Source organism: Cetorhinus maximus, chromosome 20 (assembly GCF_964194155.1).
Source record: "Cetorhinus maximus chromosome 20, sCetMax3.hap1.1, whole genome shotgun sequence".
Classification (NCBI taxonomy): domain Eukaryota; kingdom Metazoa; phylum Chordata; class Chondrichthyes; order Lamniformes; family Cetorhinidae; genus Cetorhinus; species Cetorhinus maximus.
Genome location: NC_135898.1, coordinates 92,511,474 through 92,529,222, shown reverse-complemented (window position 1 = coordinate 92,529,222; position 17,749 = coordinate 92,511,474). Strand labels below are relative to the sequence as shown.

Genomic DNA, 17,749 nt, shown 5'->3' with positions numbered 1-17,749 from the left:
AGCCAAGGACTGGTGGGTGGGGTAGGAAGGGGAGAGGGGAGGGGTAGCCAGAGGAGTGAGGATTAGAGTGAAAAACATAAACACAGCAGAGAATATGAGAAATGTGCAACAGTCTTTCACCATTTGAAGTGAAGGAATAAGACTTAATCCTTCTGGTATTAGAGAAAAAAATCAACACTAAAAATAATTTTATCAAAGAAATGGAATAAAGTGCAGTTCAAGCCCCCTCCCTTTTTTTACTTACTCCTAGGATGTGGGTGTCGCTGGCAAGGCCAGCATTTACTGACCATCCCTAAATGCGCTTGAGAAGATGGTGGCGCGCTGTCTTTTTGAACTGCATGATGTGTAGGTACACCCACCGTGCTGTTCAGAAGGGAGTTCCAGGCTTTTGACCCAGCAACAGTGAAGGAACGGTGATATGGTTCCAAGTCAGGATGCTGTGTGACTTGGAAGGGGTACCTGATTTTTGGGGGGGTTAAAACTGTTCTGAGATATTCATTTCTCTTGCTTAATGCTTCAATTAAAACCGCGGATAGGAATTTCACACAAACATTTCATATTAATACCTCAGCTTGATTTCAACACAAGTGTTTTGGCTTCACATTGGAAGTAAATAAGTTCAATAGTCAGGTAGCCCCTGTGTTGCTGTATGTACTGCATGAATAACCATCGAAATAAACGCAACAATTTCACCACAGGGGACCTCCACCTATTTCTGGCTGTTAATCAGTCAACACCCACACCTGATTGTGAAACAGCCAGGAACCAATAGTTACCAGGATAAGTACGATTGAGAGAGGCCATTCAGCCCACCTGGTTCATCCTCAGAATTTACACTGCCTCACCAACTGAATGAATCCAGAGGTTTTGCTTCCATGATCCCACTCCAGAGGAAACCTGGGCCAGAATTGTACGGTCTGTTTGCGGTGGGGACCAGGCCGTAAAATGCAGTGAGCCAATTCTAAACTCCATTCAATTCGGCGGGACTGTGAAACCCCACCTTCATAAAATTCCACCTCTGGTGATTCTGGTAACTGGTTACCCATTTACACCAAGGGTTGGGTAACGTTGTGCTGGGGCGTTGTGGTGGGAGAAGAATTAGAGAGATGCTTTGCTCCAAGGAGTGTCGAACACAATGTGTTGTTGCCAGCCCATTTCCAGGCTTTTGCATTTAGCCACAGGTTGTAATTGTGGCTCAGTGCACAGTCCTGTTCATCCTGTAAGCCGGCTTCACAACCAATCCTGGCCGAAGGGATCGGAATCTGCTTCCCTCCGGGATTGTTGAGTGTTTGAACTGAGTGCGAAAGGAAGCCCTTTTTCTTGGGACTTAATTAAATAAACATCATTTGAAAAAGATTTCCAGGAAAGGAGAATGAATAACTTTCCTGAGGCATCTGTTCAGACTCCTAACAGCCCAATTACAGATGAAGAAATGCCAGAAAAACGAGGTGGAATGAGCTCATTAGGAGGGTGTACAGATGAAAGAGAAGCCTGGCAGCTAAAGCCACAGGTCTGGTTTGGTTTTCAGGAGATGAGATTCTGTGCTGGTCTGCTGAACCTGCCTCCAAAGCAAAATCGAAGATCTGCATTTATGATTCAGCCACCGGGATAAGAGGACCAGCTTTATTTACATAAATGCCAGGATCTAGCAGCTGAGCCTGAGTCTGTCGGAATCCAAACTAAATGGATGCCAGGGTCAGCACAGCTTAATTAACCGACTGGAGATCTGCTGCTGCTGCTGCTGCTGGCATCAGGACTGAGGCTTGTAAACTGTCTGTTTCAAAACCTTTATCCTCCCTTGCCCTGAGGAATAAAGGTTATGGAGGTAGAGGGACATTTTGACCAGAGTTATTCTCACAGGATTCAGGTACTGCGCTGTCCAAGGTGTCAGGCAATTAATAGCACCCAGGTGTACACAACCAATCTCCACACAGGCAACAGCCATGCAAACAATGAACTCTCTGCTAACTTGCTAAGCCTGTTGCGCGCACACTCCATTAAAAAAATATTGCTTATTGGATATTGGAAAAATATTGGAATGAAATCATGTCCAATCAGGTCTTCAGAGCTCACCGCAAGCAACAGAGACTGGAACCAAATAGCAAATATTGAAGGAAGTGTGTTCCACATCAAGAGTGTTTTTACAGGACAGGGAGACAAATCAGTGGTGAAGCATGGCTCCCTTAGAGTGAATAAGAAACAAAGAAATAGGAGTTGGAGTATGCCATTCGGCCCCTCAAGCCTGCATTACCATACAACAAGATCATGGCTGATCGTCTACCTCAACTCCGCCTTCCCACACCAGTCCCACGTCCCATAATTCCTTTAGATCCCAAAAATCTATTGAACTTACTCCAGAATTGAGCATCTACAGCCCTCTGGAGGAACGAATTCCTAAGATCCACAATCCTGTGAGTGATGAAGTTTCTCCTCTTCTCAGTCCTAAATGACCAACCTCTTATTGGGACTGTCGGCCAGATCTCCACAGAGTCAGGAAGACTCAGTGACCCTTTGAAAATGGCAGGTGGAAACTGTATGTGGAAAGCCCACTGTCCCCCCCACCCTGTCCAACAGATCACATGTTTGCCAACAGGAGGGAGGGGACAGGGTGTGATTCACGCAGGTGGAAAAACCAAACTCAACAGAGCCATTTGAACTTAGTGCTGAGTTCAGACAAACACCATTTTGGCTGTTACAGGGGCCTTAACCCAGTGTGGGAGTCATGAATTTATGCATTAGATGTAAATGCTCTTCAGGTCAAATAATTTCAGTTTAAGTGTCATGAATGCAAATTGTTTTAAATCCCTTATTCTTTAAACATGAAAAAATAGGCTGAAGCTGTCAGTGAGAGTTAAGGAAAAACCCTCTGCTGGATTGCATTAATTAACAGGCCATCTGGTATAGGTTAGAAAAAAAATTACCATTTGGTTGTGCAGTTTCAATAGCATTCTTTATTGACATTTCCCCAATGGCTATTATTTTGTCATTTTGATTGCTTTGCTAGGTCTCATAAGCCACAATTCTTGCAGCGGAGGGGGGTTCTGAGTACAAAGTTTGATTGACAGTTTAAAGAGGTTATTAAAGGATTATCTGTCTTTGATGTGGGGTCTGAATAGAAATATTTCATTTTTACAAGAGATTAACCACTTGAAGAGATTTAAAATATTTGAATGGGTTTCATGAATGGAGGTTTTTCTCACTGTCAAGTGTGTAGGAGTGAGAGCTGTATTAGATTGTTCGAAGTTTTTTTTTGTCTCCACATGGGTCCTGAGGTCTGCCTATGGTGGTTTATGGGTGAGTCGCTATGGAGATGGCATTGGGGTTTGAGGGGCCATGGCAGGGTGGGTAAGGAGGTGAGGGGGGTGTGCGGGGTGAGGGCTAGTGTGCCTAATAACTTCTAAAACAACTGGGGCAGAGTTCCTAAGGCCTCGGCACTCACCTGCCCTGATGGCCACCTAGGATCTGCTTCCAGGTTCGGCAGGCCCAACTCTACCCCACGCCTGCCTCCCTTGATTGAAAACTGAGCCTCATGGTGCATTTTAAAGCGAGGTGGGCCTGCTGAGTCAGGAAACTTCCTGAAGAGTAGTACTCGCAGCGGTAGTGAAAATCTGGTCCTGTGACTCTGTGTTCTAGATTCCCCAGCCAAGGGAAACATTTTCTCAATGTCCACTCTGTCAAAGCCCTCAAGAATTTTATGTTTCAGCAAGATCACCGTGCGTTCTTCTAAGCTCCAAGAGCCACAGGTCTAGGCTACTCAATCTCTCCTCACAGGACACTCCCCTTATCCCAGTCCAGTGAATCTTCATTGCCCTCCCTCTAGGGCAAGTATATCCTTCCTTAGATTAGGAGGCACACGGTAACCCAGGTGTGGCCTCACCAATGCCCTATATAATTGCCGCAAGTACTAACCTGAGGGGCTGCCTATCTCATAGAGTTGACTGGAGTGGGGAAATCGCTCTTCTGATTCAAAGCCCCAGGGCTGCCCTCACTCTTACCAGGTAGCAACAGAATGAAACCTTTTGGCACTTGCAATGCAGTTTCAGAGCAGAAGATATTTTTTTAGGACAGGCTCAGTGATGTGTAGCTATTTTAACAAGCGGTCGTCCTGTCTGAGTTAAGCTGTTATCATGCATGAAACAGAAATATTTTATTTGATTCAGGTTCAGATCCGGGTGGATTGAAGCCTGCTGCAACAGGCCTGCTTTTGAGCACCGTCAATTTTGATTCGAGCTGCTGTGCAGACTCGCTGTCTTCTGTGCCTCGTCTCCATAAAACCACTATTATTTTATCCAACTGTGTCCAGACTGAGATCTGCCCTGGGTATCAGGCTGTAAGCCTGTGAGCGTTGCCGTTACCCTGGTGCCAGCATTACCCTGTACGCTGTGTACCATATGTCACGATCCAAGAAGGATGCCAATTAGGCCAGGATGTGCACTGTCAATTGGAAATTAATTAGTTAAGGCTCTAGGCAAAAGGTGCTATATGTAGCTTAATGTGCCCATTCAGTTGAGACCCATTAAACTAAGTGGGACAACTGCATATAAGATCAAGGTGGGGGAGGGGGGCACGGTGAGCATTGTATGCTGAGGAAAGTGGCTGTTTTTAAGGGCTGTTAACAGAATCGTGTCTGTTTTTTCAAGATTTTGAATCAATACAAAGGATGAAACACCGTCTTTTTATTGTGTGTTATTTACATGCTGCTATGAGCCATACAAGAACAACAACAACTTATATTTACATGGCACCTGATAAGAAAACATTCCAAGGCTCGGCCCAGGAGCAATATTAAGTAAAATTTGACACCAGGCCACATAAAGATATGTTAGGTCCGATGGCCAGAAGCTTGGTCAAAGAGGTAGGTTTTAAGGATAGTCTTAGAGGAGGAGAACAATGTAAAGAGGAGGAAAGGTGTAGGGAGGGGATTCCAGAGGTCAGGGCCTAGACAACGGTGGAGCTATTAAAATCGGGAATGCTCAAGAGGTTGGAATTACATGAGCACACATATCTCGGATGGTTGTGGGGTTGAAGGGGGTTAAACAGATGGGAATTGGGGGTGAGGCATGCGTTCTAAGGGGGGAGGTTCTATTTCGTACTCAGAGCTTAGAGACACTGACATCAAAGACGTAACATAATTATTAGCTGTTAGGTAATGAAAAATAGCACCGGTAGTGTCAACTGGAGGTCTGGTGGGGGAGGTGGAGAGGGAGAGGATGAGTGGAAAGGGGAAGGGAGGGAAGCTGCCAGTGAGATTCCTCACCTGATTGTGGAACTCCCATGCATGGAAATCATTCTCAGTGCACCTTCTGCTGAAGATGGACCTGTAGTCCACTTTAACAAGCTGCCAATCAGAGCGGTGGCTGACATGACCAAACACCCTGTCAAAGACAAAACACAGAAGAGAGTTCAGTAAGAATCCACGGCAATAATATTTGAGTTTCTACTGCACCTGATCACTTTGTAACCTCTCACAGTGCTTCATGCGCAAGCATCTTTTCATGTGCTGTGACTCCTATGTCTACCAAGTGCCCATCAATTTTGTACTCAGTAAGATCCCATAAAAGTAACTAGGTGAATAAAAAAAAATGTTTCATAGTGATATTTGTTGAGGAGTATGGCACAAGGAAGAACTCCCTGCTCTTCCTCGAATAGAATTGGGATCTCGAGTATCCATCTGAACTAGAAGAGGCATCTCAGCTTAAAGTCTTAGCAGAAAGGCAACAGGGCTCATTCTGATGTGTTTGCTTCCTTTGAACAGCAGGGCGGAGGAGTGAAGTCACCACCACTGGTACAATGGAAGCATTTGGGAGGACTTAGGACCATGTCGATGATCAAGCCTCATTGCGTTCTGTTGGTGACCTGCTCATGATTTCAGAACAGCTCACTGTCGGAGTGAATGAGGTGTGAAGGGGGGAGGCAAGAAATCCAGCGACTCCACCCCGAAGGCAAGCTGGTCCAGCTTGGTTAATGAGCATGGCAGGGGAGTAATTTCACTCACACAACTGTAGTGTATTGAAAATTGCATTGTGCATTTTGTCCACTGATACCCATATAACAGCAGAGGGGAGTCTAGAAGCAGAATGAAGGAATCCATGTTTTAACGGCACATGCTTCTTACTGAATCTTACAGTTTCTTCCCAAGTTCTTCTCAACAACCAAGTCCAGTAATAAGGGAACACTGACCTGTACTAAAATGCTTATTTACTGCACTTATTATTCTTCTTTATGCTTAGTAAAAAAAAAAACCCTCCAGAGTTTAAGCAAAACTTTAAAGGTCCCTCTCAGCGGAGGGCGCTGAGGAGAACCAGAATACCTGGCTTGCAAACACAACTAACCGCACAAGAAAGCAAGGATATTCAGTAACACCACAATAAAGAAAACAAAAATCTACGTATGACCCTGATAACAACAGCCGGAAGCTAACAATGTCACAATAGTATCTTATACATGTGAAACTTGCAATTGGATAAGTCTTACCTGTCTGAACATTTCCATTCATAGAAACAGAATAGCATCATTGAAATATTCAACAGGAAACAAGAAATCATAGTTTGTCTATTTGGTAGACTTTACAACTCCAACTTGCATTTATTTAGCGCCTTAAATGTAGTAAAATATCTCAAGCCACTTCACAGGTGAATTATCAAACAAGATTTGACTCTGAGCTGCAAAGGAGGTATTAGAAAAGGGAGCAAAGGGAGCTCGGTCAAAGCTTTAGGTTTTAAAGAGCATCTTGAAGAAGGGAAGATCAAGAGAGAGAGAGAGGCAGAAAGAGACAAAGAGGGTTAGGGTGGGGATTTCAGAGCTTAGGAGATATACAGCCTATGTACAAGGCACAAAATCTATTGGGAAGTTGAGGTCGACAAATGCAGGATGATGGCTGAATGGAACTCGACACAAGTTAGGATACTGGCAACACAGCATTGGATAAGCTCAGGTTTATACAAAGTGGAAGATGGGAGGCTGGCCAGGAGAACATGAGAATGATTGAATTGGGAGGTAATAAAAGCACAGATGAGGGCTCCTGCAACAGCCGAACTGAGGCAGGGGCTGAGATGAGCGATATTACGAAATAGGAAGTAATCAGTCTTGGTGCCGGAGGTAATATGGGGTTGGGAGCTCAGCCCAGGGTTAAATAAACCACCCTTTGGGAATGCTCTACAGGTGACCCAGTTGACAAACATAATGCCCAGAGGGGTACTGCGTCACTAGACCAGGAGGGGCAATAGCTTGATCCACAGACAGGGCTCAGTTAGCTGTAATCAGGACAATGACAGGGAGCACGTAATTAGGGATATGAATATCAGCCAAAGCTCTTGCTCAACATCACCAACAAACAGCTTCAGCTGGTAGTATATCAGCGGATCACTGTGAGGATAAGTTCTGTTATATTCTGAATTCTTGCGTGGTTGAATGACACTCAGAGTGAAGGTCCACACAGGGGACAAGAAGAAAGACCACACAAGCAAGTTACTGTAGGACAGTTATTGTCATGCAACAATACCTTGGTACCTTCAGGAGAAGAATTAAGGGGGAGCATTTTAAACATTATACCTTGGTTCAGTGGGTAGCATTCTTGCCTGAGTCAGAAGGTTGTGAACTCCAATCCCCCTCCAGGACTTGAGCTTAAAAGAAATCCAGGTAGACGCTGCAGTACCAAGGGAGTGCTGCACTGTCAGAGGTACTACCCTTTGGATGCAATGTTAAGCCTAGGCCCCATCTACCCTCTCAGGTGGACATAAAAGATCCTATGGCAATATTTCAAAGAAGAGCAGGGGAGTTACCCCCAGCATCCTGGATAATACATGTCCCTCAATCAATAATACAAAAAACAGATTAACTGGTCATGATCACATTGATGTTTGTGGCAGTTTGCTGGCTGAAATTTATCTGTCGTGTTTCCTACATTACAATAATGTTACACTACAAAAAGTACCCCATTGTCCATAAGGTGCTTTGAGATCTCCTGTGGCCATGAAAGGCACCATATAAATGCAAGTCCTTATCATTCAAGCTCTGAAGTTTAGTGCCACGGACTGAGTAACAGGCAACGGCTTCCAGGAACTCTTTACTTTCTCATGGGAAGTAAAATTTCAAGAGCTGTAATATCACAATGGACGACCTGACAAATGTTACAGCCGGCTGTCTAGAGTAAAGAGTTAACTGTAATAACAGCTTACTCAGCATGTGCAAAAGAAGTGACATCACAATGACGTCGCTCACCGAGTGAAAATGCTGCGCAGCATCTCAGAGCACAGCTCTAGTTATATGTTAGTCCTATTTAACCTTTATAAATAGCATGTAAATAACTATTTTGGAACAAAGGTCTTCACCTCCAGTGAGAAATCTTACAGAATAAGAAGCTAATAGATCCCGGGACAAAAAAAAAACCCCCAATTACAGAGTGCAGCGGAGACAGGGGAGCCAGTGATGGCCTTGTAGATTTCGATTTGTTGAACAATTGGACAGGGAAGTGAAGACGAGCACTGACAAAGTACTGCTTCCTTTGGTTGGGCAGGTAGTATAGAAGAGATCATCAATTCTGAATTATCAGTGAGGGGACTGAGAATGGGGCAGTAAAATGACTTCTAAATTGCCCTGGCAGGCAGCTAGCAAAGGGGCAAATGGCCCTCCGCCTTTTAAACAGTTATGATTCAATTACTTTTGGAAGAGTTGCCATGCAACCAAGTCAACAGAATTAGTACAACGAGGCTCTGAAAGGGGCTTGGGAGTAACATCAGTTTCAATGTCAAGGCACAGAGGAGCAATTAAATAGTGAGCAGAATGTCGGAATACACAATCAGAATAGTATTCAGCATAAAATGCAAGAGGGATGAGCTCGATGGCCCAAATTACATTTTCTCATCCCCGGACTTATTTTTATGTTCTTACGTTTTGGTATATCCTGCACCGTAGATTAAAAGTGAACAAATACTTCACTAATTAAAAAGAACTTAAATTTAAAACATGGATGCGTATGTTTTTTTCTGATCAGCGTCATTTAATGTCAGGAATGTGTTTAATTTAAAATAAATGAATTAATGCCCATTGACAAATATAGGGTCAGAATTGTATCGTTCACAGTCTGTGTCCTTCTCTGTGATATTTGAATTAGAATTTAAACTTGAAAAGACACACCTCCATAAACAGTACGCAGTTCAGAGGCTAATGACTGTCGGTTAATAGGTAGATTACCAGCTGAAATAAATAGACTGAAATGTACAGCAATGCATTAGTTACTGAAGTTATGTTGAAACACCGATAAATAATTAAACGTTGTTCAATTTAACAAAGCCAATTCGATATCAGCTACATCTTAAATTGGTCCACATGGTTGAACTCCAATTACTCTGGAGCTCCTTCATAGGACATCAGAGAGACTGGAATTGTACAGACACAGCCCATGTCTCATCTATCAGTAAGGCTGCCTGATGTGGGAAAGACAAAGCTTTGTCTCTCTCTCTCTCTCACTGTCATTTCTCACTGCACCATACACAAGTATTGAGCAGCGGTAAATCATTCTATTTTCAGTGTGTATTTTAACAGTTTCCTTTCAAGCCGTTCAATAGAAGTCCAATAAACTGACATTTGCCTTATCTACCAAACAATGGAAGGAAAAATAAAGTCTAGTCTCGAGCACAAAAGCTCTTGATTACGTTGTCCAGTGTTTTTGTGTCGTTGACTTTCAGTGGGACTTTTTTCTTCGCCTCGTTTGCACTTAATGTTCTGCAATGGTTCAGGCAACTGCTGCCTGTAAATAGACCTCATTAAACAGCTGATTATATCCATTCCACAGGGTTTCCACTGAGCTTCTGCTGAAGTTACGGAAGTAGATTGAGAGAATCCCTACAGAAATCTTACGCCCATGTTCCAGTGAAACTCTGATTGGGAGGTTCACAATGAGTAGGATAGGATGGTAATAATCCAGAGGCCCAGGCTAATGCTCTGGGAACAAATGGGTTCAAATCCCACCACGGCAGCTGGTGCAATTTAAATTCAATTAATGGGAAGAGTTTTCCGCTTTGGAAACTAAGTGCCGTGGCAGGCGGTTTCTGTGGCGTGTTTCCTACTGGTCGGAGCGGCGGGAAATTTCGCCCAATTTTGCGCTCAGAAACTTATTAATTATGCATGGGCAAGTATTTCCCCAAGTCACCTGGCGGGTGGGGAACTGGATTTGGCTGCCCTGCCATTCCCTAATGGGGTCAGAGGTCTGGGTGCCATATCGAAACACCACCCGAGCACACACCATTTCACCCTCTCCAGCCCAGCTGCCTTTCAAGAAGAAGCAGGAGAAGAAGGAGGCTGCCCCGAGGCTAAACCACGACACCCTCGACACTTTGATAAGAGGAGTACCCAGAGCCAACCCTGGGATGTGCTGTACCCGAGGGATGGCCCCAGGAGGTACACCAGCCTCACCGCTCCGGCCTCAGGTCAGCACCGCTGCTCAGGTCAGCACAGCTGGAAACCGCTGCCGTAGTGCAATCCAGTGCGGGAAGGAGATGTATGATCTCATCCCCTCCGCCAGGGTAAGTTAATCTTCAGCTCACTCCAATCTCACACTCTCATCATGCACTCACAGGGCTACATTCTTCAGGGATCTTGCACATTAGCAAGGGGACACATATCAGCACTGACTATCTCAAGGATACTTTCACATCACCACCATCTCATCCATCAGGCTGCAAAAACTTACGTCCACAGCCCTTTCTGGGGGGTAGCTCGCCACAGGCAGGAGGCTTGCATTTATCCCAATCTCTGCTCTTTCCCTTCTCATCACCTTCCTTCCTTTTCTCTTCATGCAGTCCAAGCTTGCCCACAACAGGAGGGGAAGATCCCAGACGGGAGGAGGGACAGTCTACCTCGCAGAGCAGTCCAAATTTGAGGAGGATGCTGCTGAGATGGCTTGGGAGGACAGGGGTCACTCGTGTGGGGAAGGTGAGATTGGCTTCTCCCAGAATCCTAGTACGGATGAGTTGATCACCTCCTGACATTCATAATGAGTGGCAAGCAATCTTTCATTCTGCCTGCTCATGAATTAAATCTATCTTCTCCCTCTTACAGGCACCAGCAGGTCCAGGCTGAGAAGCAGGGCCAACATAAGCCCCACCCCCCCAGCCCACCTCAGACCAGGAAACTGAGGAGCCATCCAAGGAAGATCCATCACTGCGTTCACCCGCACCCCGCGCCAGCGCAGAGACACACACCCCGGTGGGTCACAGTTCTAGATTAGGCTCGGGGTCATGTTCTGGAGAACACCTCCCAGCAGCCAGAGGCATTGGCAGCCCAGGTCCCTGACACTCACTGAATCAAGTCAGACGATGAACTCTGCGAGTGGTCACTGACACAATGCTGGAGATGCAACAACAGGCGGTGGAAAAGCTGGTGGAGATGCAAGAGTCACTCAGCTGACCAGAGAGAGGAGTGGGGGAGTCCGTCTGCGTCTGTCTGATGTCACGATTCTGACATGCGAGCGCCTTGCGGTCACCATGGGAAGGATGGCGACTGCCTTGGTGACCTTGGTCCTACAGGTTTTGTCGGATGTGCACTCGGGCCTGCACTCCGTGGCTATAGACATTGGTGGGATCCATCAGTGGCTAGGTGAGAGGTGGGGGGCCAGGCCACCTTGACCTCCCTCCAGATGCCCCTTCTTCTCGAGGAGTCAGGGAGGGGCCCTCGGGCACCCACAGGGGGAAAGGGCATCATCTGCTCACCCTGGGGGCCTCCACACGGGACACTCCAAGGGTGTCCAGCTGCTCCAAATCCCCTCTGCCTGTGACCCCATCAGCTTCAGCTGCTCAGGCCGAGGAGGGTTCAACTGCCCCTGAGCAGGAGACCCTTGTCAGGCCAGACATCCAGAGGACATCTTCCAAGGTCATTGCAGGCAACAGGGCGCAGCAGTCAGCAGGCTGCCTCCACCTCTGCTGTGGATGTCGGGGCCACAACAAGGTGTAGTGCTAGGGTTAGGAAAATTAAGAAATATTAACATCGCTAACATCACTTCTGGGTCACGGGTGCTCAATCACTGTATAAATCGTGCACTTTTGTAACTACATTTGATGTCACTGAGAATGGTTTGGTTCATTTGAAGGCATTGTGCATATTCATATATGTGCTCTCTTCTAACCAGGGAGAGCCATCCTCCTCGTCAGTGATACCTCTCTTTGTAAGCCTCACGCTCATGCCATGTTAACACAGAAACATAGACAATAGGAGCAGCAGGAGGTCATTCGGCCCCTCGAGCCTGCTCCGCCATTCAATATGATCATGACTGATCCTCTATCTCAACATCATACTCCCACTCTCTCCCCACACCCCTTGACGCCTTTAGAGTCTAGAAATCTATCTATTTCCTTCTTAAATATATTCAGTGACTTGCACTCCACAATTTTCTGTGGTAGAGAATTCCACAGGTTCACCACCCTCTGAGTGAAGAAGTTTCTTCTCATCTCAGTCCTAAATGACCTACCCCGTATCCTGAGACTGTGACCCCTTGTTCTAGACAACCTCCCCAGCCAGAGGAAACATCATCCCTGCATCCAGTCTGTCCACCCCTGTCAGAATTTTATATGTTTCAATGAGATCTCCTCTCATTCTTCTAAACTCCAGTGAATACAGGGTCTAGTCGACCCAATCTCTCCTCATACGACAATCCTGCCATCCCGGGAATCAGTCTGGTGAACCTTTGCTGTTAGACTCTAGCATTTTCCCGACTACTGACGTTAGGCTAGCCAGTCTGTATTCCCTGTTTTCTCCCTCCCTCCTTTTATAAATAGTGGGGTTAGATTTGCCCCCCCTCCAATCTGCCTGGACTGTTCCAGAATCTATAGAATTTTAGAAGATAACATCCACTGTTTCCATGGCTACCTCCTTTAGTACCCTGGGATGTAGATAATCAGGCCCTGGGGATTTATCATCTTTCAGTCCCATTAATTTCTTCAGTACGTTTTTTTAGTAATTTCTAATTTTTAAACACTAATTTCCTGCAATTCCTCCTTCTCACTAAACACTTGGGCCTGAATTTCCCCCTTGTTGGGTGTGCAGGCCGGGAGCGGCCGGGAACAGGGCCCTGACTGTGATTGGTCCATGGCTGCAATTACACGCTGGCTGGCCAATTAAGGCCCGCCCAGCGTGAAACACGTCTCCCGAATGGTCGGGAAGGGCCGGGGCGGGGATGGGGGCCTGTCAGGCGTTGGGTCTAGTGGCCGCCTAGCGGGTGGTTCAAAATGGGCAGAGGCAGCTCCCTGAAGGCTGCCAGGGGAGGATCTTTCTTCGGTCTGAAGACTGGAGAAATGGCCTTGCCAGTGGCCGGAGAGGTCAGGCGGGAGGTCAGGTTGGGTAGACATTCAGTCCCCCGTTTCTCGGACGAGTGCCTCACGATCCTCGTGGAGGAGGTGGGTGTCAGGCGGGACACCGTCATTCCCAGGGGTGGCAGGGGGAAGGCCACAGCCAGACCAAAAAAGCTTGGGAGGAGGTGGCAGCCAAGGTCAGCAGCCACGACTTTTGCCATGAACTGCAGAAGGTTCAATGACCTGCTGCGCTTGGCCTGGGTGAGTGCCGTGTGGTCATGGATCAGTGCGGAGAAGTGTTAAGGGCTGGTTGTTCCCCGTGGAGCTCAGGGATGTTTGAGTCTGAGTGCCAACTGTCAATGACACTGGAGCTGGCCAAGGGGGTGAGCCCTGGCTGCTGGACTGAGTGCCTTGCGGCTCGAGGCTCACGACTCAGATGTGCCCTGCGAGGTGTTGCTCAGGTGGGGTTGGCCAGGCTGCAATGGCGCTGCAGGTAGAGAGTGGACTAATCAATGCCCCTCTGTCCTTTCAGGAGAAGGTGAGTCATAAAAACAGAGAGAGGTCACGGACAGGCAGAGGCCCTCCAAAACCTCAGAATCATGATGAGGTTTGAAATGGACGCTTTGGAGCTGGAGAGCCACCGCCCACCTCGGCAGCCAATCCTGGAGAGGCTGGGGTCTCTGACGGAGGTAAGGGTGAAGTGCACAGAGGTGAGAGTTTCAGATCGTGCAAACATTCTAGTGTAGTCCCATCATTGATGGCAGCCTCAAACCTGGAGTCCCCATTGATCATTGAAAGACAATGATGCAGACCTCCATTGTCTCACCAGGGTGCCTGGCAGGCACAGTGACAATGTGATGACTTTAACTGATGATATGTCATTGTTCTCTCTTAAATTCCGCAGTATGCACTCATTCTCAGGACCCTGAAGAGCCAGCCCTGATGCCAGAGGGCTGCTGGGCCTTAGATGCATCTGTGTCACACCCGCTCTCTGAACCAGGCACCAGCGCAGATACCAGCACCTCGGTGGACATTAGATTGGTGACTAGAGTGCCGGTGCACATTGGTGAGGCCACTTCACACTCGCTTGAGGAGCAGGCGAAGGTAGAGAGTGCCCAGGGTGCCGGCAGTCGGAGGACTGCTGGAGACCAGGATGATGCTGAGTCAAAGGCAGATGATGAGCCTCTGGAGTCATCCATTAGGCAGCAGATGTGGATGTCCAGCGGGATGTATAGGATGATCCGGTGAAGGTCCATGAGGGTCTGCGTGCCATGGTCTCTGTTGTGGAGGAGTCCATGCCGAGCATGAGCACTGTGTTGACCCTCATGGCCGAGTGGTGACTCTCATGGAGAGGCAGCTCCAGGGACAGAATCAGGGGTTCCTGGGGTTGCGCTCAGACCTACAGCCCTCACACAGGCAATGACCTCAGGTGGTCCGTGTCCGTGTGGAAGATGGATGAGGCACCCAGTATCTCAGCTAGGTGTCCGTCCATCAATGGCGAGCAGGGAGTTCCAGAGTGACCTGACGTTGGCACACGACCTGCTTGTTGTCTCTGTGGGCTCCTCTCAGGCACTCTGGATGACAGCAGCAGCTCCTCTGCCCCTCTGCCAGGGACCTTGTCATCTGATGAGTCTGCGGCGACTGGGGAGATGCCAGCCATGGCACTGGCCGCTCCCTCCCAGGCCGTGCCTTCACAGGCTCCACTGGCCAGAGGACGACCACCAAGGTCATCAAGGCCAACAAGACAGCAGAGTCAGCAGCTGCCTCCAATGCCGGTGCCAGCGATGGGGGTGTGTGCACCAAGACGCAGCATTCGCAAATGTAAGTTTAAGGCACCATGAGCACAAGAGGGACTGTTCACAAGTAATCTTTTGGTTTTCCATGTTTTGTTTATATGTTTTCTGGTGTGGGCATTAACACCAGATATAGCTATGTTCATTTGTGAGTATCAAAATTATATAAATTTGCTTTTGTCGTAATGGCTTGAGTATACTTCACCTTTTAAGTTTTGGTGCAGGGTACACCAGTATGTAATGCTGGATGCGAATGGCTCTAAACTTTATTGCACAGGCACTGAGTGGGTTCAAATGAAAAGGTCATTTCAGACATTTGGGATGGAGGCAGCGGCCCTGACCTGAGATGGTAGCAAATCTTTGGCAGCCCAGCTGAAGGGGCGTTGGATCAAGGTGTCCCTGGTGTCCCTGCCTCCCTGAAAGATACAGAGGTCTCTCTCCACACCCTCAGTGTTCTCCTCACCATGTTCCTCTTTTGATTAACTAATGGATTCATCCTCTGGGGCCTGTGGAGCTGCATCTACATCCTCTTCCTCCAGTGGGTCCCCCCTTGCCAGTGCCAGATTGTGGAGTGTGCAGCATGCAACCACTATCAGTGACACCCGCTCTGCGGGGTATTTTAGTGCTCCCCCTAAATGGTCCAGGCATCGGAAGCACAACTTTAGAACACTATGGTCCTCTCTATCACTGTCCTTGTGGCAGCATGACTCCTATTATAACGCTACTCGGCCTCTGTTCTTAGATGGTGGAGAGATGTCATGAGCCACCTTTTCAACTGATAGTCCTTGTCACCCAGCAGCCACCCATCCAGTCGGGCTGGAGCACTGAAGAGCCTCGGCACCTGAGAGTGTCTGAGGATGTAGGCATCATGGGAGCTGCCAGGGTACCTTGCACAGACTTGCAGAATCTGCATCCTGTGGTCACACACTATCTGCACGTTCATGGAGTGGGAGCCCCTCCTGTTGACAAGGCACCTGGCTGACCCGCTAGCGCCTTGATGGCCACATGTGTACAGTCTATAGCACCCTGGATGCGGGGGAAGCCAGCAATGGCCGCAAAGCCTCTGGTTCGCTCTGCCTGGCTGGTCTTGTCCATACGGAAATGAATAAATGTCATTACCCACCTGAACAGAGCTTCTGTCACCAGCTTGACGTAACTGTGGACAGCTGATTGGGAGACTCCACACAGACCCCCCACTGACCCCTGGAAAGAGCCGGAAGCATAGAAGTTGAGGGCCACTGTGACCTTCAGAGCCACTGGCATGGGTTGTCCACCCACAAAGTCGGAGCTGATCTCAGGTCCAATCATCTGACAAATGGGGGTCACTGTCTCCCTGGAGAAACGGAGCCTCCTTTGGCCTTTCACCTCAGACATATTGAGGTAGCTGCATCGCCGCCTGTAAACCCTGGCAGCAGGATAGTGACATCTTATGCGGCCCTTTGTGTTTTGGACTTCCTGCTGGCCCTGCGCCCCTTGTGCCTGCGCCTCTCCCCCCACAGGTCCCTCCCCTGGAATCTGCACTGGGATACGTGTCCTCCTCTCCCTTCTGCCCCTTTCTTCCTCCTCAGAGGAGATGCCTCCAGCGGAGACCACAATCCCCATTCCCAGGGTAAGGGAAGGCTGTCTGATACCTGGAAGGGTCCAAACAGACTGAATCCTCCGGGGACCTTGGAGACACCAATGAGTCCTGGAATAGAGCCTGGAAATGCTAAGAATGAAGCTCTGAACAGAGATGAAGCTGCCAAGTACCAGTAAGCAACCAACTGCAAACTATCTCCAAAACTCCTCACTGCTCACACTGGCAATGCTGCTGACCCTTTTTATCCCGCCCTTGGATGAGGTTTTGTTAAAAGTGAGCTGCCCACCTGCCCGCTTTGCCCGTGTGACGAGTGCGAAATCGCACGGGCAATGAAAAATCATCATCAATTGCCTTTTTAATGGCCTTAAGTGGCCTTTTAATTCATGGTGGGCACAGCTCCGACATCCACGTGCGTCCGCCGACCTGAAGATTGCTCAAGTCCTGGATGATGTTGGGACACTTGCCCAACGCCATCTTGTGCCATTTTACACTCGATCAGGTCAGGCCCGCGGAAGGTAAAATTCTGCACTTGATTCTCTAGCATTTCTGGGAAGTTATTTGTGTCTTCCTCCGTGAAGACAGAGCTAAAGTAGTTGCTTAATTGCTCTGCCATTTCCTTGTTCTCTATTATAAAATCTCCTGTTTCAGACTATAAGGGACTTATAACAAAAACAGAAATACCTGGAAAAACTCAGCAGGTCTGGCAGCATCGGCGGAGAAGAACACAGTTGACGTTTCGAGTCCTCATGACCCTTCAACAGAACTAAGTAGAAATAGGAAAGGGGTGAAATATAAGCTGGTTTAAGGGGGCGGTGGGGGGTGGGGGGGTGTAATTTATATAGATTTTTCTTTTCCCACCTATTTCCATTATTTTTAGATGTATTCCACCCATCGTTTATTTCACCCCACCCCTACTAGAGCTACCTTGCGTGTCCTGCCATCCAATCTTAATTAGCACATTCTTTTAGATAATATCACCACCTTCAACACTTCTTTGTTCTTTTGTCTGTGACATCTTTTGGTTATCTCCTCCTGTCACTGCTTGCTTGTCCCAACAAACCACTCCCCCCACCTCCTTTCTTTCCCGCACCCCC

At 47.7% G+C, this 17,749-nt stretch overlaps 1 protein-coding gene across 1 annotated transcript in view; it reads right to left on the bottom strand.

Moving 5' to 3' along the window:
- Positions 1-17,749, bottom strand: part of LOC144694615 (VPS10 domain-containing receptor SorCS1-like) — a 776,365-nt gene that overhangs the window by 116,658 nt on the left and 641,958 nt on the right. The window contains exon 15 of the mRNA XM_078565215.1: positions 5,258-5,375. Within this exon, the coding sequence (XP_078421341.1) occupies positions 5,258-5,375 (118 nt within the window). The remainder of the gene's footprint in view (positions 1-5,257; positions 5,376-17,749) is intronic.